Source organism: Atractosteus spatula, chromosome 6, assembly GCF_055471065.1.
Source record: "Atractosteus spatula isolate fAtrSpa1 chromosome 6, fAtrSpa1.hap1, whole genome shotgun sequence".
In the NCBI taxonomy this organism is placed as follows: domain Eukaryota; kingdom Metazoa; phylum Chordata; class Actinopteri; order Semionotiformes; family Lepisosteidae; genus Atractosteus; species Atractosteus spatula.
The window spans coordinates 26,470,372-26,498,201 of NC_142711.1; the positions used below are offsets into that span (position 1 = coordinate 26,470,372).

A 27,830-nucleotide genomic window follows, 5' to 3' on the forward strand; every position below is an offset into this window, starting at 1 on the left:
CAATGGAACACTGTGTGAAATGTGGAAGTTCTACAACAGGCAAACCCAAATCTGGGAGTATTTTTATATGTTAAAAACAAATCCTTTCTAATAAAGGTGGTTGCGAAGTTGAAATTGAAATTGTCACCCAAATTCTAATTTATACTTCATGGAGGACATTGTGATTTTCTTTCTAGAAAGAAAAAAATGTTTTTTGGGAGATTATGCAGAATATTAGTTTAAGTGGGAGTTTTACGAATGTAGAACTGCATCTGAGAAACAAGTTAGGGTAAACATTATGGGTGAGTTTATTAGTAATGCCATCCACCTCACAACTTCTGTTTAATCAGCTGCTTTATTTTTACACTCATGTCAGCTTTCTGTTTTTGTTTGAAACAATCTTTAATAATTTTTTACTATTAATGAATATGCGTATCTTAACCTGAAAACTGTTGTCTGTGAGTTGTTCTCCATCAAAATTAGGTTAAAAGTTGCTATCTTTAGCATGGGAACAAAGTTATTGAGGCAAACAGATAGGCAGACATATGCTTTACCTCGCTGTCCAGACTCATGTAACCCAGGGCGAATCCCACACACTCAGTTTTATTTACTGTCTCTGACAGAGTCAAGGGTGTGAAGGATACATGAATGGTTGCACTACCCCCTGCTGGAACAATCTGAAAATGAGAACAACATATACCTGATCAGAAAAAATGGCATATACACAGGTATATAGAAATAACTTTGGCACGAATGTTGCAAGGTTTGTGTTTTATAACATCTTTCTCCATAGGACCTTAAATACAACCACATCCAGTAACTATTCAGTCACTGACAGCTAGACTATTTAATATTTTCCTAATGATGCATTCATAAAAAACAATGTTACACTATGCATTTATTTTCAAAGCTATGTTTTAGTCTGTTAAGTGAACAAAATACAGTATACTGATGGAAAAAAGAAATGCAACATTTTCTGGAATGAGAATACTATAGTTTATGTGCTTTCACAAAAAGCTGTCAATTTGTTTTAAGCCCTCTGACCAGCAATACAGCTTGTGCAGTGAGGCACTGCAACTTGCCAATCACTCGCAAGCTTGTTAGGTGCACTTTTACCCAACAAGGCCCAGGTGGAACAATCTCTGATCAGGCCACCTTTAAAAAGGCCTTATTTCCAAGCTTAGGTCACTGCAAGAAAAAGGCCACATTTAGTCAGTTTTCTGTGCATCCCATAATGCCTTGAATGTCACCAGAAGCAAGGGAGAGGGCCATTGGCATGCTGCAGGCAGGCATGTCATGTGCCAGCATTGCCAGACACGATAAGCCGCTTCACTGTGTCCCAACTGCAGAGAAGGTTTCAGCAGACCGGCAGGACCAAGATCCAGTTGCCCTCAAGAGGCATCAGGTCCTCTTCATGGATGAGTCACTCTTCAGCCTGTTCCACGCAGACGGGAGGGCCAGAGTGTGGAGGAGGAGGTGTTGCCTTTCTTTTTTCCATAAGTATATATGTAACTGATTAAACATTAAAAAGCCAAGTAGTACAAAATGTTACTGAGGCTTATGCTGATTTCCAGATCACTACTACATGATAGCTATAAGTGGTATACAATAGTAAAACCTCTGTTGTTAACAAGCTTGGTTACTTGTTTTCCAAGAATAGTCTTCATGTGCAAAGGGAGATGTCAAAATGTCACCACTTCTGTAATGCAGTTGTTTTTTGCTTTGTGACAAAACTTCCTATGCTTTCAAAAATAATTTTTGCAGTTAGAAATATTACAATGAGAATATGAAACCAGAGATTTCAAGAAATCCTTAAAATATTTAACCAATGATTTAACATATTCAGATATTTATGAATTTATGGCAACTTAATCTACACCCTTTCTGGATGTTAGTGATAAGGAGCACAATTACAGTGCATTTTAAAGGATATAAGATGTGTTTACATTAATGTCATGAGCATAATCAAACAAATGCATTCAGCTGACAGACTTACTATCTGTTGAGGAGTAATACAGTAAGGATAGTCAGAGACAGTGCCTTCATGTTGCCTGAGGTTCACGAAGACAACCTTACGCATGGCAGCAGTCTGTTCATCAGTCTCACTCTCCTCTTCAGTATCCTCTTCCTGATAGAGAGAATTGCCAAAAAGAGTTTTACTTTGCATGTTAACTTGAAGTCCCTATTTTACAGACCAGGAGCTTGATCTGATAAAGAAAAGCAGACAACAGCTCATTCTTATTCCCTGCACATCTTGATAACTGAGTTCAAGTAGGTAGCTGAGGAAGGTAGCTGCACACCTGAAGAAGGCTCCACAGCCAAAACGTTGTCTTTTTTCTTTTCAGCATGGAATAAACCTTTACCTGTTCCTTGATAATTGAGTGCCAAGCCTTTTTCATTATGATTAATTTATTTAAACAACATGTCTATGCAAAATGACTAATGTTTGTAAAGAAATGTTGCAAAATACAGCATACAGAGTGCAGTGATCTCAATAGATAAACAGGGTGAGTTAACTTCTTTCAGGCCCTGAAAAGAGTAAGCATTATAATCAAAGATGTCCCTTAAGAGTAGAAATGTTTCCTGTAAACTAAGATGGGTAAGTAAAGTATTGTGAACCTGGTGGAGTTAATAGCTCCAAGCTTATGAAAATCTGGAGAGGCATCTGCAAAGAAGGCTATGGATTTTGCTCCACATTTTCAATGGGTTTGCTGTCATTGGACCTATTCGAAGGGAGACAGCCCAGTCTTTTGTTAGGAGAAGAAAATAAAGGATTTTACAGTCTAATTGGTTGAACTTTAAAATTAATGAAAAAATGTATTGAATTACACATTAACTTATTTTTTAATTCCCCACAGAATTCTCTGTCCCACACTTTTTATCAATACTTTTAAGTATAGATACTGCAATAAGTTATCTTATCAACCATACAAACAGTAAAAGGGAACCATTTGTAACTTACATAGCCAGTGGAAGTGGTTTCTCCAGTGCTGGGGATCCTGTCCCAGTCCCTTCTGCCCTCTCTGCTCCCACTGGGCCCCACATACCCCCCAAGGACCTCATTCCCATCAACATCCTTCAGAGGGAAGGCCTCCCCACAGGAGACCACCAAATCCACCAGTTTCACGTCTTCCTTCTCCTTGTTGAACGTCTCCCAGTCTACACGGATATCTGCCAACACAAACATTTAATACTTATTCAAGCAACATGGCATGAAGCAACACTGACAAAATATTTAACACAATTGGATAAAGAGTGAACAAATGACCTTGAGCACTCAGTAGCCTAGCTCTAGAAACTGAGAACGAATATAACCTTGCAAAAATTAAAAACAATTAAAAAAAAAGCTTTTTCATAATTTCTAAGTGGCTTTATGGCACTGAGTCCAGTTATACATGTTCCCTTTTCTCAACTGTTACTTGTCAATGGTAATAGGTTACTATAATGGAGAAATAGTAAGAAATATGTTCCTGGAATTATGCACTTTATACTTGCACTTTTGTTTTCAGGTTTATAAGATGAATGCTTATAATTTAAAGCAAGATGCATGCTAATAATGCTTTCTTGTGAATGCACAGAAATACAAAAATAGTTCCAAAATATTCAATTTAATTATCTTTCCCATATTTTAATTACATTTGGTAATAATCACTAGAGCTGTAATTAATATTGTAAGGTCTTGAAAAAAATGGAGAACAAGGTCAAACTATAAAGAAAACAATTTCTTCAAAAGGTGTCTTGGACTCTTCCATTAGTTAAAAGGGAGCAATTCAATAACAGACTGGCACTTACCATATTGACTTATATTATTGATTCGTAATGATCTTGAAACTGTGTCACCTCCAGAGATTTGAGTACCAAACCTGAAAAATTATATGAGCACACTTACATTTTTCACAGTAATAATTATTTTTTACATTTTATATATGTATATATTAAATGGGGCAGTACAGCAGCACAGTGGTCAGCACTGCTGCCTCTCAGAGCTGGGGCCCTGGGTTAAATTCCTGAGGTGCTACAGTATGTGCATGGAGTTTTTATGTTCTCCCTGTGTTTGCATTTCTCTGGGTGCTCCAGCTTCTTTCTACAGTCCAGAGACTTGCTGGTAGGTTAATTGGCTTCTAGGAATACTGGTCCTGGCATGAGTGTGTGCATGTTTGTGTCTGTGTGCACCCTGTGATGGACTGGCATCCCCTCTATCCCCCCTTGTGCCAGTTGCTTGTTTGGTTAGGTTCTGGCTCCTTCTGCAACCCTGTACTGGATAATGCAGTTTTAGAAAATGGATGGAAGTGCTACTTCCAAGTGTTACTTTTATACATTACAATTCAATTATTATTTCTCTTTATGTCTGTTTATAATGGTTTCCATTCCAGAACAGTACACTATACTACACGCTTTTGATAAACAACATGAAAAAGCTGCGAACATGACAAGGTCTTGACAATGAGGAATTGTGGACGTACAGTACTGCACCTTATTATTGGACCCTGTGTCTGATTATCTTTCTGTGGTCCCATCATCTGGAAGTAGAGAGGACACCCTCTGACGGACATCTTCACAGGGATGAACACAGGATCCAAATCCCCAGCCTAAGGCCGACAACAACCCATTTAAGACAACAACCCATGTACATTATGTATAAAACACAAAAGACAGCAACTTAGAATATTAAAAAAGAAAAAAAATAAGTCGGCAATCTCTAGCTTTAAATTTAAACATATTATTATTGGTGTTCTTTTCTTATTAAAATAATTTCTGAAAGATTTGTTTAAGATTTCTTTGAGGAGTCACACATATTTGAGAAGGTTCAGTCTATGCTGTTACAGAATACAGTTAGTACAGAAGAACAGACATTTTAAAACAATTATAAAAAGTCTTCCTTTGTGTACTCTTAAGAAAGACTGGTTAATTAAAACCAAAACAAGATCATCTAAACTGAATGATCTGATATTCTTTACTTCCCCGTCACAAGCTGATTTACAATGTAGACCTTTTTGTAGTGAAGACGGATCGTACCCTGCAGATTAAGTTGTCCTCATATTGTCCCCACATGTTTGTGAACGCAGAAATCTCTATGGTTTGAGTCTCATAAGGCCCCAGTGTTCCTGAGGATGGCTGGACAAAAAACCCTGCTCCTTTTCCATGGGAGAGCAATGCATTCACAAACTCTGCCATCAAAACATAGTGGATACATATTTGGAAAATAACCTCTGAATCCATACTGTGCTACCAATGTACGAATCAAGATACTACATTTATTCTGGGTATACAACTGCATAGATTAATTGCAAAGTATTTATTATATCTTTCAAAATGAGAAAAAAAAATAACAATTGTATAATGACCGGTTATACAGTATGTACAGTATAATGAGCAGTTATATGAACTGCTATTTCTATATTATTATGGTAAAATCTAAGGCACTGGTACTATAAAATGTCAATACATTTGTTGATGAGACCAATAATAATTAAATACAAACAAAAATTCTTCCCATTCGCTACTATTTAAAATCAGATTTGTAAATGAACTATTTAATTGTTAGCAAACAATATTTGCAGAGATTCTTATACACCATTAAGTTGAGACAGACATTCTGAACATTAATTAAAATTATCCTTCAAAGTTTTGGGAAGAGGACCCTGCATCTCTGCAGGCAATTACAACTGCACTATACCCTTATGTGCTCTGTCTTCAGCTTTGTCTGCTATGGATTTGTGCAGCGGTCTCCTAAATCCAGAGAGTCTGAAAAACAGGTTGAAAACAGAAATGTATATTAGATTTTACTCTTTAAGTGTTTAAGTTTAAGTCTAGTTTTTTCATTTACTTGAAGCTTGGTGTTGTATGCATTCAAATCATACTAAAAGATTATATTTAAATTTGCTAATGAAATGCCAAGAAATGTATGACCAGTCCCAATGTTTTGCCTCACAACAGTCTTGTCAAACCCTCATATTAATTAGTAACATTTATATGGTCTAGTATTGTCTGAAGCTCTCAAACCTGCTACTCTACAGTTTATAAATCTGAAAAATAAAAAATTTGTTGAGTGTCTGATAATTTAGTTGAATATATGTTATGACTGCTTTCCTGCAGCACCTCTCAGCCCGCAGTTGCCCTGGGAAAACCTTGTATTCTTACAATTGCTCATGGTTTTCATTTCACCCTGTTTTTCATCCCAGTTGTAGTACTCCTTCCACTCTCTCCTGATTTTTCCGATCTTGTTGACTTTAGCTCCAGTGGGCTGAGGCTTCAGCAGCTTCCCCAGGTGGTTAGGTGGCCATGGGATACCAGACCCATGAGTCCTTGTGTTTCTGGGAGCTGGGCAGCAGGAATCCACTCCTCTGGCCGAGAGAGAAACACCCCAAGAGCCGAGGTTTCCCATCCCGGTCGACAGGCTGAGCGTCCCGGGTTCTGCTCCTCTGGGCTCTTTATAAACTACCCTCGCCCTTCTCCGCTGGATCAGCCCGCCCTAATCAGCCTGCTTGCTCCGTTACTCCTCCTGTGCTGCAGCTTCAGCGTCGAGTCTTCACTTCACCCTGTACCGCACCTTCAGTTCCGGTTTCCAGTCTGCACTCCGCTCCACACTCCTGTCTGCACGGCAGCTCCTTGTCTTCGCCCCGGAACCCTGGATTCTTTTCCGTTGGCCTTCACTTCATCTGCGGTTCCGGCCTGCTTCAGGCAGCGGAATTTGTCATCCAGGACCCCAGGGCTCTTTCCGTGCCGTCATCCTTCCCTCAGCCCAGCCACCCCATCCCTGTTCCGTAGACTCCTGCCCTGCACTTTAGTCTTTTTCTGACTGCTCTCATTCCTGCTGCCTTTCTGGCTTCTTTCCAAGGCAGTCTTCTTCTCCTCACCTTTAGCATTTCTTTTTCTTTTTCTCTTACTTTCTGTTTTCCAAGCTGTCTGGGTCACCGTTTTTTCCTTTTTCACTGTTTTGTTCTTTTTCTAGCCACCTTCCAGTGCCCCAGTAGAGCCTTCTGCATTGTTTCCTAGGGAGCCAGGCTTTCTGTTCCCCTTCCGATACCTGGTGAGCATCACTCCATTAGCCTGAGCTCCCTGAGGAGTCGTTGTTCTGGGGCTCTGACTGGGACCATCCCTTGCAGCTGTGTAGACCCGGAGTTCCAGGAGTTGAGGGGGGCCTAAGGACAGGTTTCTTTGTCACCCATTACACATGTCTCCCCCAGGTGATCCAAAGGGTGCCTGGGTATTTGATTTTCATTGAAGTGAGGATCCTAGGAGACTGAGCTCACACAGCATGCCTGGCCTGGTGTTGGAGGAGACACCTCGCATTAGGACACATGTCTTGAATCACCATCTCCTGGGACCTCTTAGTGGACAACCAAGTGGGGGTCTCCTTTCTCAGTGCCATTCAGTGAGACCCATCTTCTAAGAGAAGACTTTGGGGAGAAGCACAGCTATGATCTGTTAGAATACAGTTTCTAATATTATTTATAAAAGACAACTCAGCTTCAATAGGTCTTATCATTTTAGGATTTTGTTATATTCTAAGTATGTGACGTGTTAGATTGAATTAAAAGTTAATGCACTTCCCAAAGAGTTAGTGCATCTGGTTATAGTATGCTTATTTATTAATTTAAAAAAATGTTAGGCAAGAGGTGTGGTCATTCTATGGCCAACTGTATCCATGAAGACTGACAATGTGTGTTGAACAAAAAGAATTATGCTTTTGAAAATGTCAAATGAGAAATTAGATACAGTAGGTGTCACTTTTTGCTTTTAGTAAGTCATTTAATGTTAGAAATCAGAGACAACAGTACAGTTGTCCACCAATCTCAGTTTGCTCCATTTAAATTTGTAATGCGATAGAAATAGCTTACTTTTGTGCAGACTGAGAGTTGACTGCTGGAGGTGAAGGTGGCCGTCCACTGAAGTACTCTGCCTCCAAGGAGAAAGGGGCAGAGATCGCTGTGTGGTTTATGATTAGTAGCTGCCTTTTGACAGCACTCTTCAAGAGGACATCTCCAAAGTCTAACACCAGTGCTGAAGGATCCTGAGAGTCCGGCTCAGGGCTGTAAGGCATTTGAGGCCATTTAAACACACACTATTTTATAAATCACTTACCTTATAAATTAATTTTTAAAATAATTTAAAGAAATAAAGACATTCAAGGTGTCAAAGTGGTCTTTGATGTGTTGGCACAGAACTTGGAATAACTGTCTTTTTCTAAATTCAACTTCGTCACAACTGACCACAGATAATGTATTGTGGTTCATAAAAAACACAGATTACTCCACTGTTCCACTACTTCTCCAATGTTTAAATACAGCAAACACATCTACTGTAACAATAAGTTGCTTAAATGTACCTTGAAAATTTCACATATAGAAACAACCACAATATTGCTGATGCAGTAAAAAGTCTTTAAAATCACCAAAACTAAAACAATGTTTTGAGGTAGTGAAATATTTTGTGAGGAATAAGTACAAAAGGGATTTGTAGGCCAAATGATGCTGTAAATGATTCTTCACAGCCTAATGCAATACAAATGTAGATCTACTAAAAGTAAAGCAAAGAACGTACCTGTCAGACGGTAAAGAAAATGTGACATGGAGTGGCTTTGCCTTTGCATAAAAGCCCAAGACAAGAGGCTCTTTCATATCCCTCACCAAGCACAGTGCAGCAACATCTGTTAGTTCTTTCTGTAACATAAATGTCACATAGCAGTTTTACAAATGGAAGTCTTAATTAGAATAAAATCATATTATTTCACTGTATGAAACTGTATACATCATCATATACATACATCAGTGTAGGCAGTAAATTCTACTGCAATCTCTTCTTCTGCATTAGGTCCTAGTGTGCCACTGGATGGAGAGAAGCTGACTGAGCAGAGAGATGACTGCTTGCCCTTTAGCTGTGAATGACCACATGTTAAATTTAACACTTCAGAATCTGTTAACATTTCACAGTACAGCAGAACATATACTGTATAACATTGCTCAAACAAAACTCTGAAAAATCTTTTTTATATATATATAAACGGGCACTTTAAGAAGAATTAAGAAGACTTCAAATGAACTCAGTACCACGCTTTCCAGTTCATTGAAAGCTTGAGAAAATGATAAATGAAACAAACTCACAAGTAAATGAGGTATATGCTGCACGTAAAAGAATAATAAAAATACTACCAGTATGCTTATTGTCTAGCATATGAGCATGGAGAAGCCTTCTAACACATTTAACACATGATGGAATTCTTTTGAGAACCATTACTGTTGAAAGAAAATGCTCAATTCCACTATTAGTCTTAAGTATTAAGAGAAGTATTTTTAGTTATATTTTCAGTTATCAGTTCAGCATTATTCAGAAGCTCATGTACAATTTTAGTAAAATCTATATTGAAATATATTTATTTATATATTCAGGTAACCACTGGCTATCCCTGATCCAAACTAGCAACTAGCTATCCCTGATTCTACTAGCAACAAGCCTAGAAACCTTACAATTCTGGTTCAAAAGATACATTTTTCATGGACACAGTACAGACATGAAGTAATGCGTCCTGACCTCTCCCCAGGAGAAGTGAGCTGGTAGCAGTGTTTGGTTGAAAAGCCGCACAGTACTCAGTGCTGGGATCCCGACATATAACTCCGAAAACACCAGCTCACAGCTCAGCAGACACACTTGGGGGGACTGCACATTCGCTTGCACAGACAAATGACTGCAGACACAAATAAATATGAGCATGCTGATACACTGGTCATAACCCAAAATAAAGTGTAGGTAAAAGTAAAGAATGTGATGTGATGATAATATGTTGAGCATAAATCTTTCTAAACAACATTTACACCTGCAGAATTTTGAAAGGACATTTTAATACATCTAATGTATATTCTCAATAAAACCACTGTGGAGATTTGTAAAATGTATCATTGGAGTAAAATTATTTTTAGTATTGTAGTATTTAGTATGAAACAAAATCATTCCTTTACAACAAAATAAAATGCACTTTACATTATTCTAATTCAAGAATTAGACTTTTTATTTGCTCCTTTCTGACAACCATTAACAAAGGGTTTTGTGGCTTCAGTTCTAGTGATGCCTTTCACTATAGTGAAAAAGAGCACAAGACATTAAGCATTTAATTATGTGAAAAAATGTCTCTCACCATCCAGACCCATTTTCCACTACCAGCTCTAGAACAGTCTGAAAGTGCTGACACACTAAGGGCTTGAACATCACATCCACACTGCATGTGGCCAGAGCTGGGAGCAAACCACTGCATGGCTCAATAACAATCTGGGAAACCTACAGCACATTCATGGAGAAAACAGGAAGCACTGAAAATAAGGTGTTAAGGGATTTTTGAAGCCACTGATACATTTATTACTAGTTTTGTTTCCTTAGTTATTTTTATTTCCAGAATTTAAGATATCCTGTCATTTAGAAATGCTAAATCTGATTAAGAAATATTGTAAGCTGCCGATTCCCTCCCTCCTCTGCTACTGGGGACAATATCTACACTGTAGGTACAAGGAGCAAAGATCTCCAGTCAGCTGAATTAAATCTCAAGCTAATTATAGTGTAGGAAATCAAAGGCATTAGGGTTAGAATAGGGTTAACATTAAGCCTTGAGTTAGGACTGGGGTTAAGCCTAGCTTCAGCATTATATCTAGGGTTACATTTACAGCTTTGGTTATGATTAGTCTCATAATCTACATCCATGATAAAAAATCAAAAACCTAGTGAAGGCTTACATTTCAGAGAGAGTATCAAAACTTGGTGAACTTCTAATATTTTCACTTTATCACTAAGAAGAGTAAAATCTCAGAAATATAAAACTACAAGCCTACTGAAGCCAGAAAACAAAAAACAAAGCAGCTCTAAAGCTTTTTTCTCTTGTGACTGAAAGCAACTATAGAGCACACCTTGGAAAGCACTGCTGGTCTATGACTATGAAACTGACACACAGTATTGTGCTTTACCTCTTTGTCCAGATCTTCATCACTTGCAGGAATCTCTTGCAGGATCCAGTTAGCAGCCAGTTGGCTAGTGTTGGTCATCTGGATGGTGCTCTTGGTGTGTTCTCCTAGCCTAATCAACCCCAGGTCTAGAGCAGGAATGTTTATACAGACTTTAGGGCCCTGACATAATGAAAAAGATTGGGTATTAGAAACTATATGTATTACAGGGCACAAGATTAAAAGGAAAAACTGTCCATTCTTCACTCTTATCTGTGGTTTAATCATACTTTTGCATCACTGAAAAATTAATTACAATCTCTTTGAAACACAAAATGCGGTGATAAGAAGTCTAACAATAGCTTAACATATTCTCTGAATTTTTAAGGAAAGCTGTGTACAGTAACTATATTGTATGCATATTATCTGAGAAATCAGGAAGATTATTTGAAAATGATTTTTGTGTTTCTTACATCTATATGTTTTTAATAAGTATGAACCGTAATTTCTCTGTTTACTTTAAGCAATTACACTATTTTTGCACCTATGACAGGGGTACCTTGGGAATAGTAGAGGACTGAGAATAAGGTCTTTTCTTTTTGAGTTAATGAACCTAGTAATGGGCATCACATGTACTGTTTTTAATAGTAATTTTCAATTTCACTGACATTCTTCCTTCCTGTTTCCTGTGTAGCATAGAGCTAGTTAAATTGTTTGTTAATCCCTAGTTTAGAGAGATATGTCCTCTGTGGTGCCAGTTAAGGAATACCATTCCCAAACTGCAGGTGAGAGGACGCAATGGGATGAAGTGAGACAGTATGCATTTTGATAAACAGGGTTTTTGAAGTACAATAAAAGGCATTTTAAGAATGTAAAGTGTAAAGTTTGTGCTGGTCACTGGGTGTTTGTCTTCTGGGTTTTGTGTTCTATATGTAAACAATACAGATTTTAGTAACTGCTTATTTTTAATAATTTAAGTTAATTTATTCATTGATTTATTATTTTGAATTCTGTCCGGTTACTCTGTCTCAAAATGTTATTTATCCAAATTAATAATATTACTTACTTTTAAGATAATGACAACAAGGAGGAAAAAATAGTTATATTTAAAATGTTACATTAAGGCAGCCATCCAGTGTGGGTGCTGGGTTACTTTTTCTGGGGAAGCAATTAAAAAGGCAGACAAAACTGCTTACAATTTAAATCCAGGGAGTAAAAAATTGTATAACCCTCCAGGACGGCCTACTTTCTATGTTCAATTTTGGTCACCATGTTATTGAAAACATGTTGCTGCTTTGAAATTAGTCAAACAATTCCTACAAATTCAATATCCTATAATGACAGGCCGAAGAAATACAAACTCTTTAAAAGATTGCAGGGCTACCTGATACAAGTATTAAAAATGTTCAAGGGCACTGATAAAGTCTGCCCAGAAGATTTTTTCAGACTGAACAGTGAAACATGAAACAAAGGATACAAATGGAAATTATGTGGATTAAACATCTGAGTTTGTAGTGGGAGTATATAACAATCTGCCCTGCCATGTTGTAGAAGCCAATACCTTGGGTTCTTTCAAGAAATGGAAGGATAAGATTTTTGGATCACTTAATTATTAACTACCAAATGGGCTAGATGGGCCAAACAGGTTCCTCTCATTTGTATCTTTCTTATGTTCTCATGTTTTCCTAAAGAGCAGCTTAGTGGCTGTAGCAATGCCAAGATCTAAGAAGCTGCGTACAGATTCCAAGGAGCGTTTGGCAATTGCTGCTTCATCTGTGACTCTAGCACTCTCACCTTAAATACAGCTTCCACAACAAGGGTGATGGGTTCACAGTGGTGCTCAACGTGACAGTCCAGATTGAGCACTGCGCTTCCAGGCTTCCCTCCTGTTAAGGCCAGTTCCAGGTCACAGCATTCATTTACCTCTGCAACAGCAAGAGCACCCGAGACATCACCGCAGAGCACTGCCTCTGTCACTCTATCACTCTGTAGTTTTAGACCTTTTCTTCGGTGTCTTAAAACAGTGGGAATGCTTATTAATGAAACTGACAATTAAAAAAAATTATATAATATTAATATCATAACCTACACTGTTCATTATATCTACAGGTGGACAGTAATTTTATTAACAAAACACTTCTCAACACTTCTCTATTCACTATTGCATTACATTTACCACTAAGCAAGACATTTTTTATTGGAGAGACAATTAAACAAAATGACACAGAACAGCACATTTGGATATTTGTCCAATCACCTTTGGGACTAATTGCAAATTACCCTTCTTTAATGTAATTTTTACACGTTAATTTATGTTCATCGTTTTGATCATTTATAATATGTTCAAATTTAAAAGTAAACTATTACTATTACACCTTAATGAACTAAATATGACTAAAACTATGAGTGAGGATTGATGAATTTATACCTATAATACCACTAGGGGGCTCCACTTCCATGATGTGACAGTCGCTGATCCTGTCCCAGTGGAATAAGATGTGCGATTTGCTGTTATTCCACATCTTGAAAACACAAAGAGCACAAAGAAGAGAGAACTAGGAATCTCCTGGCAAAAAAAGAAACTGAATTTCATACTAGAAAAAAAACACTGACATAATGCAGAAGGTTTTATACATTAAATCAAAAAGTCCAATCTCAGTGTCATTTATGAACTTTTGTATATAGCTATTTAAAAAATATTTTGAATCCATCCTAATGAGGATATAATTGCCTTACTATTGGCCTCTGCCTGTGCACCACTGAAGTGACTGTCACACTTATTGGCAGTGACTCTGAAGGAAAGGTATGGAAATTAAGACTAATGAACATTGTCAACGAAGTTAAAGATAAAGTGATAAAAATGCATAGATTAGGAAAAGGGCATCGAACAGTTTGGATATAATAGCACTGCTGGCTCATTAATTGCTAAGTGTAAGTTACAGACAGTGCTATAAGGTCGTTCCTCAAAACTCAAAACATCTGAAAAGCAAGAAAGCTTTGGGAAGCCACTGAGAGGCCAAAAATCACTTTGAAAGTGTTCAGCGGCTGAGAGTGGAGTGAAGGTGGATGAGTCAACTATCAAGAGCTTTGCAACACTGGCCTATATCGGGTGAATGTTCTTGACTGGCCCAAACAAAGTCCCGACCTCAACCCCATGGAGAATCTGTGACATGATTTGAAAATTGAAGTCCACAAGCGTTGACCAAGAAACCTGAATGTGAGTTAGAGAAAATCTGAACATCACTCCAAACCAGTATGCAAATCTGGTAGACACCTACCCCAAAAGACCTAAAGCTATTATTGCAGCAAATGGAGGTCTACCAAACATTAATGTGTGGGGTTTGAATACTTATGCAAGCAGCATATTTCAGTTTTTGACTTTATTTAAGATATCTGTTGATAAGTAATTTTGACGTTAAAAATTTTCTGTTTGAGCATGCGAGTTTGAAATTAAAATACTGATTAGAAAAACGTTATGTATGTGAATATGTAATATGAAATATGTAAGTTTTATTTGTAATCGAGCAACATTTGAAAACTTTTAAAGGGTATTAATGCTTTTGCAAGGCACTGTATTAAAAAAGTAGTTACCAAACGTTGTTCATTTTCTTAATTTTGTTTGCATTGGTGGTGGCTTGTTGCTTGACTGTTGTTTGTAGTATATTTAAAATTGAAATATTTTACTATAAATCTTGTCCCTTATCTTATCTGGTTTGTAATAGATTCAGGTATATTCAAAAACTGGAAACAGCAGGGTATATGTTATTTACAATACTCTAAGTTTGAAATAAAATATGCAAAATAACTACTCCATAATGCAAGATTAAAAATGTGTGGGGACTGTGAAAAAGTTATATTTTATATCCTCATTATGTTCCTAAAACAGGAAAAAATGGTATCAAATTGCATTCTATCAAAGACATCACTTTAATTTTATGCTGAGCAACATTAAAAGTTGTGTTCTTCTTTAAGAAATGTGAATGCACAAGGAGTAATTTTCTATGTTATTATGGGATGAGAATGATTTAATGTTTGTGTTTTACCTTAAAACGCCTTTTGATAGTTGTCCAGATGAAGTTTTCTCCAGGAATGTGAATGGCATAGGGTTCTAGTAAAACCTTGTAGGGCTCTGTTGATCCTTTCACCTCAATCTCCATCACAATGACATCATTCACTGTGGCTCTTCTCTCGATCTGATCTGTACTACAGATTCTTCAAGAATTGCAGCAATATCCATATAAATAAGACTATACTGTTGTTATAATGCTATTACAACATACAGAATTTAGTAGTATGAAGTCAGCCAGACACCAACCTGTTCTTAAAATAAGGTGTCCCTTGAAAAATACCATTGTCATACAGTATACTAAAGTACAAATAAAACATTCTTATCCTATTACAGTAGAAGTATAGAAGTAAACTGCAGACAAAATAAATTTGGATAACTGCAAAACAGGTTTAGGTTAGTTGCATCTTCTAAGTAAGCTGCTAATTGATGATGTGTATGAATAAGTGGTGGTGAAAACAAACTGGCTGAACAGATGCTAATGATGTGGGATGGGGGCATTTTCAAAGTTCTTTTGAATTTCTTTGCTCTGTTTTTTTTCAACTTATCTAACTCATATTTAATTGATCTTTCCAGAAATTAATATTAAAATTATCTTCAAACTTTTTTGTTTTAAGCGACCCAATGAACAGACGTCCATTTGTGGATTCTGTGCTTTGATGTGAAAGGGTCTTGTCAGATGAGTTGAAGATTTAACTGCATCTGACAATGATAGCATGCCTAAACAGCAGCTCACATTGCAGTCTTTGTTAAGATCTTTCTCTACGAGTCTTTGAAAACTTTAAAGCACGTAAAGCATTCAAGTAATTAATGGCGGGGAGGTTCCTCAGAGTTTCTTCACTGTTTAATGTTTGGGGAATATGCACTACATTGTTGAAACCCCTCCTTATTCTGTATGTATGTAGAACACAGCAGTGTTTCTGGTTTACCTACAAAGTTTACCACAAATGTAAATTTACCTTAGCTAATGTCACACTGGTAAATTTCCACTGACTACATTTAACATTCTTCTTGTGCTAAAAGATTCTGGATACATCCATCCTTTTTCTAACTGCCTCATCCAATGCAAGGTCATGGGGGAGCTGGAGCCTATCCTGGCAAGCAACGGGGTTCAAGGCAGGATACATCCTGAATGATTACGACTGTATTACCTGTTTCCCTTGCTGTCTTCTGGTGCCTCTGGTATCCTGATATCCCTCAGGACTAAGTGGCACACACTGTGGTAGTCCTTCAGCTGAAAAAAATATTAAGAGATAGAGACTAATATTTTAAAAATAAAGAAAATGAAATAAGAAATTTCTGTGTTTTTTATTCGTTTTTATTCTCCTTGAGGTTATGGAGAGTTTGGTACACTTTTATGTCCAAATTAAGAAAGGTTAAATTCAAAGTATGCATGTCTAACCCTACAGATAAATAACTTAAGATTATAAATTTTAAATTAGCCATCCACTCTGTATCATGAGACTCCACTCCCCCAGCCAAAACCTCATTATCTTTTTTTCTTTTCATTTTATATTTTAATGTGGAAATTTCATTAGGGCCTCTTTCAAAGTTTGAAGCCAGCATGTTTCCCATCCCCGATAATTGTTTGAGAAGAAACATAAAGGTTTCAAAAAGTTACCCCCTGCAGTGGTCATCAGATAAGCATCCAGTTAGAATGAAACAAGATTTTAAAGATTTCAAAACTGTAACAGTCTAAAACATCTGGCTGTATAACACTGTATTCCAACTGCTAAATGATTTGAATGTGTGTAAAAGTAAAAAATTAAAAAGGAGTTGCCTAGATATTCAATAAAAAATTAACCCATTACAATTACAAGTATGGGATGTTAATAGTTGTTACTTCTGTATTATGTTTTCAAATTCTGTACAGGGTTAATACCCGAGGTGATGTAATTGAATCTATAATATTGTCCTTGCACTCACAAAGTTGTAAATAAAAATAGATTTTTGTGGTAAAAAAAGAAAGCATACCTCATGTGGGCTGTAGCTGAGAATAAACTCATGATCTTGATGGGGTGCAAATATCCCTTGTGTGGGGTTAATCTGAAAAGCACCATCAGTCGCCAGTTGGGATTCAATCTTCATTGACTCAATCTTCTCTCCCGGCAAGAGAAATTGTAGATTGGGTTTCATGATCTGCCAGTGAAAAGGCAACTCTAAGTGTCTGAAAAGAGGAAAAATTAACCATTGTTTGCAAAGACCATGAATTGAAGAAATGAAGTCCTGCAATTTCCCTCACGGGATCAATAAAGTATCTAATTAAATGAATATTTCAATATAAAAATAAAATGCACAAGAATTGTAGAATGAAGATATGTACATTACATCAAGATTAAATAATATGTACACTTTGAAGTAACAATTAATATTTGTTATATTAGAACATAAGAAAAGAGAGATGGCCATTAAGCCCATCTAACCCATTTGATAGTTATTAATTAATCCTTAGATCTCATTCAGCTATTTCTAGAAAGAAACCAGGGTATCATCTTCAACAACATGGCTGTGTAGCTTGTTCCGTAGCACCCAAAGTCCCCTGGGGAAGAAATGCCTCCTGTTCTCAATTTAAATATACTTCCACATATTTTCCATATTTTGCAACACCTTCCTTACTGTTAATCATGGTGGTGCCTGCACTGTATCAAGACCGATCTATACTGATCTTGAATCGTCAAAAAAAAGTGCTACAGACCCAAGTCTGGGATGGAAAAAATCACCTTTCAGCAGGACAATGACCCAGAACTATGCTAGCACTACTAAAGAATAAGAAAGTGAAAGTCTTGAAACCTGTCAAATCTGTGGAAAGACTTGAAAATTGGTGTCCATAATCAATCCCCAAGCAACTTGGGAGATCCTGAACAAATCTGCCTTAGAAGAATGGGGAAAAGAATGCAAAAACTTACAGCAAGTCAGTGTCCGAGGTTGGTAGAGTTACCCAAAAGGCTGGCTGTAATAGTTGCCAATATGTGCTTCCAATACATTTGAGCTCATAGGTTTCAATACTTACACATTTAACATATTTAAACCTTTTCTCTTTAGTTTTTAGTATCTTACCCTTATAAGTCTTCAGTTTGAGCATTCAGGTTTTCTGAATGAAATATTATGTTTAAAAAATGTGTATTCATCATTTTGTAATTTTACAAAATGAGACACCACAGGAAGGGTCTGAATACTTTTGGAAGGCATAGTATGTTTTGGTAGAAGTGAAAAATGTGACTGATTTCTGTAGCACCAAGCACAGTAATTGTATAGGATTGCAAAGATAATTCTGTTAAAATATTTTTCCACTGAGCTATACCATTTGTTTTTGATAGAAAATCAAAGTTTGTTTGTGGCCTCTATTCATTTACAAACTCATGATTCTTGCATCAGAAAGCTATAAACAAACTCACGCAGAATTTCTTATGACCAACTTCTTCTGGCACAGGGAATGGGGATTTGCAGTGGCAAAGCGAATGAAGTGTTCAGCTGTCAAATCACAGAGCTCCCCCAGGGCAGGCCTGTCTTCTCCTTCACTGACAGATACAAGCTGCAGAGCAATCAGCTGCCCTGTTCCTGAGAACAAACCAGACACGCAAAGAATCTAAAGCTACAGTACAATTAAATACTTTTAAAATTCCCTGCAATTCAGAAAACCAATAATGTTATTCTTTTAATATATTAAGAGTTCATTTTCTAAACAGAATGTGAAAATATGTCTCTACCAAACATCAAAAGAGACCATTCGGTGCATGTTTGGTTTTAGAAAAACAAAGTACATTGATGTTAGATAACAGTTGAATACCTTTGACATAATTCAACTTCCTGATTAACCATGATACACCTGAGTCACTTTGGTAAGTACTAAATCCACTGTTAAAAGTCAAGCTTTGTGAAAACCACAAAACAGAGAGGTAACAACATCTTTGAGCCATTGGCATGTTGAAGAAACACTTTAGGTGGACTTGCCAGCAGCGAATCAAGATTTTGTGTAAATCACTCAGATAGGAATAAGCAGGTGTGATTATGTGACAGACCTGCAGAATGTTACTCTAATTGTTATGCAGAACAGAACCAATTGATGGAAAAGTACAAGTCTGTCTTATGCTGTGAGGATGTCTTATGCTGTGAAAGCCCTAGGAAAAGGGATGAGCTGAGTCAGGTCTAGTGTATAAGATGGCATGTAGAGCTCAGTGAACATGCCTGTCTCTACAAGTTCTCCATGAGGAAAGGGAGAGAATTCCACAAACAGATGCATAGCATGTGCTGCAGATGTACGGCTAGTATTGCTTTTAGCAGCAGTCACACATTGCTATTCTGTGACTTTCACAGAATGCTGATCAACATTGTTGATGACAAAGGTTAATCAGCATAATGAATTGTTTGTCTGCTCCATAAAAATGTCGATGCACTTATATATATATTTTGATATTTTTGGTCAGTTTTGTTATAACTATAAATCGGTGCAGTTACAAATGGTAAGTTGGTTTTGATGCTTAGTACACATTTGATCTTATCAAACTTTGAGTCAATCGCAACTTAGTTTAAGGGTTGCTATATTACACATTTTAAATGGATAACAAGCCCACTGTTAACGCATTTGTGAAATATTATAGATAGCAAAAGGTATTTTCCTTAGGATTAAGGCTTTGTTACTGACATAAAAGTAGTCTACAGTACTCTAGACATTGTCTATTATTATATTACTGTCACTGTATTAATGCTTTATTTATATGTTCTATACATCATACTTTTAAAGAAGTCATTTGCAACTCCTAATCTAAGGTGTTTCAGAATGCTTACATTATATTACATTTTCAGACATTTTTATAAGTTATATATAAAATGATATTCTTTACCTTTGGTTGTGATGTCTTTGACTTGGCAATTGTCACAAACTATACTGAAGGTTTGACTAACATTTTCAGGAGATAATGGAAAGAATGTTACCTAAAATAATAAAGATAAGTTGATGTCAGTTTTGAGATAATGGATTAGAATTTCTTTAAAAAGTAAAATAAGAATCATTGGTCTTTAAAAAATTTAACATAGTGAATTGATTAGTGACGAAGTAGGATGAAGGATGATTCAGCTCAGATATGGGGTAAAGCGACAATGTGACTAAAGTGTGGGTTAATTATTATTAAATGTGATACAGCGATACAGATGTGTTTTCAAAGTTGTTTTGTAGATTAATTATTAACTACATAGGTCAACTTATTACATAGTCTCTGTAACAAAACATGTTATAATACAATTTCCTTGTGCTTTTCCATATTTATGTATTTTGTTTGCATAAAATAATACCACAATAATCTTTTAATTTTTTAATTTTTTAATTTAGTTTCCTAATTTAACCTTTGTAAATACATAGCTCAAATGATGTGTTGAATATTTAAACGCCCTTTGAACTGATTGATTATTTAAAAAGTATACGATAAGAAACTCCTTTGATTATCTCTTCAGTTTTAAAAATTATTGACACAGCTACAAAGTATTATGACACCCTAGTTAAAGCTCTTTTATAAGAAAAATGCAGTTTTTTGCTAAAATTCCCTTTTAAGGGAACAGCAACTCTTGTTGTTACGTTAAGATATTGGAGATGCATTTAATTTTACTCTTCACACAAATGAACAGGAAATACTGGTATTCAAAAGCAAAATATCCACCCCCCCAGTCCAGAGAGATTGACAAACTGTAGCAAACTGCAGGTGGGTATTGTTATCCTCTCATCCAGTAAGTAATAAAGTAATTAAGTAAATGATCTATCAGAGTGCCAGCTTCCTTATATAGACAGTCACATAATTACCCCAGTGTATTGCAAGCAGCTGGAAAGCTACTTTTAATGGCACAAAGAGCCCCAAATGCAGCCCAAATGAGACCAGTTCAGTTCTCCTGCACCTTTGTAGGGGGCTAAATGATGTCAAACCCCCCCAAAAAAGAAGATGTTATATATCAGGAATGAAAGCAGCACAAATGCTAATTTCAATGGCACAAAACACCACAAACTGACCACTAACAAATGAGGTGGGTTTAATTGTTTGTGCTGTTTGTAGGGGGCCCAACTTCACAGAGCTTGCAAAAAGCCTGTCTTGGAGGATATATGTGCTGTGTTTTTCTTTGGTCACATGTTGGTGAGACAGTAACATGGATTCTTTTATAATTAGACTTTAATATTGGTATTATAAAGATGAGGAAAAGGTTGGCAATTCTAAATTAAATCTAAAAAGACTTCTCAAGTCTTCTTCACACTTGAGGCTTTTAATAGGAGTATAATTAAGGTTTCTAATATTATACATCAGGTTATAAACAAAATGTTGATGAACATTTACTTTTTATTCACAAAGCGTGTCTAAGAGAAATAAACACACCTCTACAACTGTTGCCTGTCCAGGGTGCAATTCAAAGAGTGATGGACTGATTCCAAAAGGAAGCTGCTCAACAAAGCTAGCTGTGGAAACAGACTAAAAATATAATTCATAAGTAAGCAAGTGCAGGTCAAATCACTCTATATCAGTACATTACAGCAAAAGGTTTTTCTTCCTTAGAAAGGAGTATAACAATTTTACCCTAAAATTTGCTGCTGGCCACATTGTCTTCGGCATAATACAAAACTTCCCAGAGCTTAGTCCTTCATTCTGGCAAAGAAACTCCACAATCTTCACCCCACCGACCATGCAGTAACCACAGTCCAAGACACTGGGCACTAATAGTTCAGGAAGGAAAAGAATGCAACAATATCGGTGTCACTACACGCAAACAATATTAGAAAATCACTGTTTAGAAAATGCTAATGACATCGGCTTGTAAATGTGTAACAGCTCTTTTGTTTGTTTTTGTTTACATATTACTACACAAACAGTTTCAGGCACATGGGGTTCTCAAATCAATACAAAATGATCTTAATAGATTAGGGATAGGTTAAAATCAAATAATTCAAAGAGTCTACATCACTACTTTATAGTGAATTACATTACCTCTGTTGTAATATTTATCTAATATCACAGAGAATTTGGTGGATTAAAGTGGCTTCTGATTTTTATTTAGGATGGGAGAACATTATTAAAATTCCATTTGGCTGCTGCCAACTACATGTATCTCACAGTAATCCCAAGAGCGCTTAAAGTACTTTAAAGTAATGCTAATGGATATATTGAATAAACCTATGACATGTTTCATGCTTGCGCACTTTTCATTATCACCAGTTTTCATACAAAAATGCATTTGGTTGCAGCATATACAAGGCATGAATAAAAAAAAATCACCTGGATGATGTTGTAATGGTCAGGTATCACTGGTGAGAGTGCTATGATTCTATAAACCAAGAACTGCAAGGTCCTTCAAGTATTCCTACCAGGGGGCAGCTTTTACACAAAGGACTAATAGCAAATGATGTGTAGGACACAGAAATAAATTGTGCTAGTGAGCCGCCATGACTTTCTATGGTAGTAGGGAGTCATTCATAGCATTCATAGAGTATGGGATGTGTCTTCTAACTTTGACTGCTTTTGAACTATGATTACCTTTTATTGTTCAGTAAAATAAAGAGCACACAGTGTACTTTGGAATGCAGCTTCTGCCTTAAGAGTTTTGATCTTACCCTTCTAATGCTAGCCAGCCCCATGGCTATGTGTTGTTGTTAACAAATTTGTTATATTTGTCAAACAATTTCTTTTGGGTGCAGCATATACAGTGTAGCGGCGAGGCTTAATAATAAGGCAGAATTAAGTGTTTCTGAGCTTCCCAAATGAGGCCCCATTTCTCTGTTCATCTCTGTGGTGCAGCCACAGAGAAACTATTCATGCAAGATGATTTAAGGTTTCCTAGGACAGCTCCCAAAGGGGGATGCACTTAGCTAAGTCTGGCTATCATGATCAATGGTCATCCACTGGCGCCTATCAGTCTAGGGAGTGCCGGATGGACATCTGGACTGCATTACTAAGTGTCAGGACTAAGTGACTCATATCTCACCTTGATCAACCAATCAGGGACTGGTAGGGCTGAGTAACCCACGTGGGACTCTGATGCCCATGGAACTTTCAGCCAATCAACGAGCTGAAGTTCCTCCAGGTAAAAACAGGCAACACAGAGAGCCTGAAAGATTCAACAAGATTCAGATTCGGGAGATTCAGTAAGATTCTGGAGAGGATTCTGTGGACTGTTCTAAAGGGAATTCAAAGGAGAATTCCAGGGCAGGACGGCCCAGGAGCAGAAGGCTCCCAAGGGCAGGACATTCTCGCAGCGCGCCTCCTGACCATCCCGAGACTCAGCCCGGACAACCACGGAACGGCCAGTGTGTCCGAGTGCCAGAACTTTCCTTTGTTCTAAGAGTCTAGAGTGGAGGTTGCCAGAGAGTAACCAGCAGCAGGCCTCGTGGACAGGTCAGAACTGTGGACAGCTGAATCACTATTCAGAACTAGCTCTTCATCAGGAACGAACCGGTCCTCTTCCTGACTTGCTGGGATCCACAGTCATCTTTTCTCCTGTGCACAAACTTTGCTAGTTAAAGCCAACACTAACTAGCCGGTCAGTGAGCATCAGCAGCGCACCGTCGCAAGCCGCACAGCACAGCCTGGCACGGAGCCAGAGAGCGCGGATTGGACAGCAACAAGCCTGCAGCTGATTGTTTGTGCCTGCAGGAGATCTGAATCCCCAGAAATTGGATGAGTATTCAACTTCAATGCATTACAGCTCGAGAATTCAATTGTTATCCCAACCAGTTGATATCAATTTAATTCCTAAGAGTTATGTACTTGTTTTGAGTATCTAATGTAGAAGTTGTAACCAAGTTCACTTTACGAAACGGTCTTAATGAATGATATACTGAACGTATGTCCTCTTGATATGTGTAACACTTCGTAACTGATTGAATATATATCTTTTGTATTCTGATAACCCTCTCGATAAGTTCTGTTAGGTTTAAGGCATACTCTATGTATTAATAAATGTATCCTCGTGTATTAGTACCTGTGTGTGTGCGTTGTTTGAGTTATATCGCATGGTTGGATTCTAAAGCCATCAAAAGAATCAACTTTGTGATTTACTGCTACAATTGAAAATTGTCTCAGTAAATGCCCAAACCCTACAGAACTGGTGCCTTCAGAGAGCCACTATGATTACATATTTGGCGTCCCTGAACGGCTATGAAACACTACAACAGTGCTGTAAATACTGTAAAAGGTATGAATATGATTAAAATCAGAATCCAATCTAGGTAAGCTGTGCATTCCAAAATACTGTATATATAATATTTTAATATATTGAAAGGTGCTGGATTGCTAGCTCTAGCAGCACTACTTACAGTTTAAGCACAGTAGAAAACTGTCCAGTAAGTATAACTACAAAAAACAACTGAAGAAGGCTCCACGGCCGAAACAGCATGGAATAAACCTATTACTCGGCGCAGCGGTGGTTCTGTGGCTAAGGATCTGCACCTGTGGCTGGAAGGTTGCCAGTTCGTATCCAGCGGCCAGCAGAGGAATCCTACTCTGTCGGGCCCCTGAGCGAGGCCCTTAATCCCAGCTGCTCCAGGGGTGCTGTATAAATGGCTGAACCTGTGTTTTGACCCCAAGCTTCTCTCTCCCCGCCTGTGTGCCTGTGTGTCTCATGGAGAGCAAACTGGGGTATGAAAAAAGACAAATTCCTAATGCAAGAAATTGTATATGGCTGATAAAGTGATCGTATCTTATTACTTGTTCCTTAACTACAAAAATGTTGCCAGCAGAGGGTGCTCTCCTCCCTCCCATATTTCCTCATCCACACTTTGGAAAGACCACATAGACCCACCGTCTCCAAGTTCAAGCTTCCTGACCTCCTTTTTGGAAATGAAAGGGACAATTTTTATGAGGGCTGCAAACTGTGAGTTTGGAGCTACTACCTTTCGTAACTTAGCCATAGTTTAGTCTACTCAAGAAGTGTTAAAACGTCTTTTAACATACTCAAAATGTTAAAATTCCAAAACTCACAAGTTAAAATGGGAGGTGGTCTTCTAGCTTCAATGGGCACCACCAGTGGGTAGGGGGCCTGTGTCTCCACTAAGACAAAGTCCTCAAAGTCTGCCAATGAGTCAGGAGCAAATCGCACCGTGTAGTGGCAGCTCATTCCAGGAGCCACAATCCCACCTTCTCCAGGAAATTTTCCTAAAACAATTAAATATATGTATTAAAAAGAGTACATTCAACAAACTTAAAATTCAGAAATACACTAACTCACGTTACAAAAAAGCAAACACAGAATTAATAAGATTATATTATCCATTCTAGAGCCACCTATCTCCTTAAGGATGAATAAACAGTATTTCAAAGCCGTCTCTCTCATTTGGGACAAGTTAGCTCCATGATTTGTTGCATTACCAACATAAACTAAACATAAACTTCAAAAAACTTCTTTTTTTAATTTTTAAAAATTAGTCAAGCGCTTATTAACAATAACTTTACTTGCTAGTTATAGGCAGAGTAATACAAGCAGAAGAGTAACAATAAAACTGGTAACAATGATCTGTTTCAAGAACAGAACATTGTTTCAGCAAATACTCTCTGATCCTAGTTCATTATTTTAACCATAAACAATAGATTCAACTGTAAACCTAAAGATAACAGAAGTCCTCCCTCATCACCTGATTTCCTGAAACAGAGAGTAATACAGGGGTACATTCAATAAATCAGCAACTTGTACTTCAATCCACATGTCAAAAACCAACTGTAAACCCAATATTTGATGGAAGTCTTTTAATTTGCAACAGTCCGCCTTGTTCTATAGGAAAAAAACTTAATCTAAAGGAACTCTGTCATCAAACAATGAATTTATAAACCGTGACTATCAATGCTTTTGAAGTTTTCATTTGGTCCAGGTCCCAGCTGAACAGTTGGAGCACAGAAGTTGTTAAAAATAAGGGAAATTACACTATATTGCATTATATCATTTGCCATATAAACAATAAAGTATATCAACTGGCTCTAGAGGTCAGTTCAGATCAGTTACAGAGCTATGTGTAACAGTCATTTAAACCAAAATGAACAATTCTCAAAAAGAAAAATGTATACAGTAAAATGAACCCAAACTGCATCAAGAAACTAACAAAATCCAGTGTTTAACTTTTGCCATTAACAAGACTGTGCTGAAATGCATATTAATTGACATACTATATGTTTTAAAACAGACTATAGATCACCAGATTATTTATCACAAACAAATGATATCAGTGCGATTTCTTTGTATTAGCTGTGGCACAAAAACACAAGCAGGCTCTTTAACCAGGCTTCTTCCAGGACAGCTTCCAATATTTTTAATTTAACAAGATTTACTTTTGGCTCCACAAACCTCTTTTTAATAAATTATTTTATATTTTAATATGGTATATATTTCTTCCACAAATCAGCTTGTTACAAAACTGCTCTTGACAATAGTGGACTTTGTCATGAGAAGTAACAAAGTTAAATTAAGATGTTTCAAATTCTGATCTTTATCACAGTACTGTGTAATATTTTAACGTTATAAGACTTAAGATTTAATATTTTATTAAATATTATTATTATATTTTAGCAGTATTCATCTCATATCTCATGGTAAATAATAAAGATCATATACTTAGTCAAATTCCTCATATGATGTGCACATGAAAATGTGTAATGTTAATGCATAATTAATTAGGATATCTAACATATTCTTTACTGTAGAAAAACTACAGGTCTTAGAAACTAAACAATAAACATTGTTAAATATGGTAGGCTGAAATATTTTTCAAGTATTATGCAAACACAGAGTTCTGCTGTAGTCCAGTCCAGATAGCAAGACAAGACCCTTAACCAGCAGCTTTTCCCAGAAACAGCAAAAAAGATTTAGTATTACTACATGTGTAGGAAAGACAGGGAACAAGGATGATACCTTGCAACATGAGAGAGGAAAACACATAGAAGGTAATTAATTCATTCTTTATCCTAGGTATATGAAATAAACCACCAAAGAGCTATTTTCCAGAAAAGTTAACTTTCTGATATAAAAATATGGAAGTTCTTTAGAAATGAAGGTCTCAAATGTTTGAGGGCAAAAAGGAAATTTCTTGCTAGATTAACTCACCGAGCCCAATGGAAAAATATGGCGTGGAGGGCGGGATGACACGGACATGCCTACTGGTAGAAGTCAGATTCCGCAGTTCCAGAGTGGTCTATGATCGGGAGAAGAAGATTTGTGTACACAGTATCTGTGCATTTGCACAGGGTAAAATAAAACAATTATCTTCTCGGCCAATAAAGAAGTTTCCTCTTTCAGTCAAGCAAGCACAAATCTCTGAACTCCTGCATACTGCCTGACCTCCTCCAAGAGGAAGGGTAAAACTGTGATTTGATATGAACTTTTTGCAGAGTGTTCACAAACACGGACATTTCTTTAGGTTAGTACTTAATTATGTTAAATATACAGTTAAACATATTAAGTAATAAAAACATAATTTAACAATAAGTCATATTAACTTCAGAATGATTCCAATAATGATTCGTTTGAATAAATGCATTAAAGTATACATTGTAGAGAGGTGACCCAGAATAAATTAAAATACTATCCATTACTTGCAAATTATAAACCTAGTACTTAGTAGCAGACTTCTACTAGGCAGAAGAAAACACCCTCAGGTAAGATTAGTATTTGAATTTCAGAGGTGTACAAAGTATAAATTTGACCAGAGTGAGTTCTGCTATTGACGTCTTTATCAAAAGAATGATTAATGGAGGCATTCTATGTGATGATTTAATTTGGGCAAATGCCTGAAATAGGTTGGTTTTTAACTACACAATAAGGCAGTTGAGTGAAAGAACAAAGATGTATTATCAGTCTGTTGTACACAAGTCAGCAATTATATTTCAAAAATCTGGATCTAAAAAAAG

General features: G+C 36.8%; 1 protein-coding gene across 1 annotated transcript in view; it reads right to left on the reverse strand.

Annotated features, from left to right (window-relative positions):
- The window catches only part of dlec1 (DLEC1 cilia and flagella associated protein), a 41,343-nt gene that overhangs the window by 3,151 nt on the left and 10,362 nt on the right, over positions 1 to 27,830 (reverse strand). The window contains exons 8-31 of the mRNA XM_088918473.1: positions 27,028 to 27,115; positions 24,918 to 25,091; positions 21,522 to 21,658; positions 21,324 to 21,416; positions 19,812 to 19,902; positions 18,366 to 18,528; positions 16,945 to 17,137; positions 16,122 to 16,204; positions 14,948 to 15,116; positions 13,333 to 13,426; positions 12,699 to 12,829; positions 10,929 to 11,087; positions 10,112 to 10,251; positions 9,511 to 9,664; positions 8,747 to 8,857; positions 8,524 to 8,642; positions 7,821 to 8,012; positions 5,657 to 5,724; positions 4,996 to 5,147; positions 4,453 to 4,568; positions 3,772 to 3,842; positions 2,942 to 3,150; positions 1,976 to 2,107; positions 534 to 656 (exon numbers count right to left, since the gene is read on the reverse strand). Coding sequence (XP_088774599.1) covers positions 534 to 656; positions 1,976 to 2,107; positions 2,942 to 3,150; positions 3,772 to 3,842; positions 4,453 to 4,568; positions 4,996 to 5,147; positions 5,657 to 5,724; positions 7,821 to 8,012; positions 8,524 to 8,642; positions 8,747 to 8,857; positions 9,511 to 9,664; positions 10,112 to 10,251; positions 10,929 to 11,087; positions 12,699 to 12,829; positions 13,333 to 13,426; positions 14,948 to 15,116; positions 16,122 to 16,204; positions 16,945 to 17,137; positions 18,366 to 18,528; positions 19,812 to 19,902; positions 21,324 to 21,416; positions 21,522 to 21,658; positions 24,918 to 25,091; positions 27,028 to 27,115 — 3,162 coding nt within the window. The remainder of the gene's footprint in view (positions 1 to 533; positions 657 to 1,975; positions 2,108 to 2,941; positions 3,151 to 3,771; positions 3,843 to 4,452; positions 4,569 to 4,995; positions 5,148 to 5,656; positions 5,725 to 7,820; positions 8,013 to 8,523; positions 8,643 to 8,746; positions 8,858 to 9,510; positions 9,665 to 10,111; positions 10,252 to 10,928; positions 11,088 to 12,698; positions 12,830 to 13,332; positions 13,427 to 14,947; positions 15,117 to 16,121; positions 16,205 to 16,944; positions 17,138 to 18,365; positions 18,529 to 19,811; positions 19,903 to 21,323; positions 21,417 to 21,521; positions 21,659 to 24,917; positions 25,092 to 27,027; positions 27,116 to 27,830) is intronic.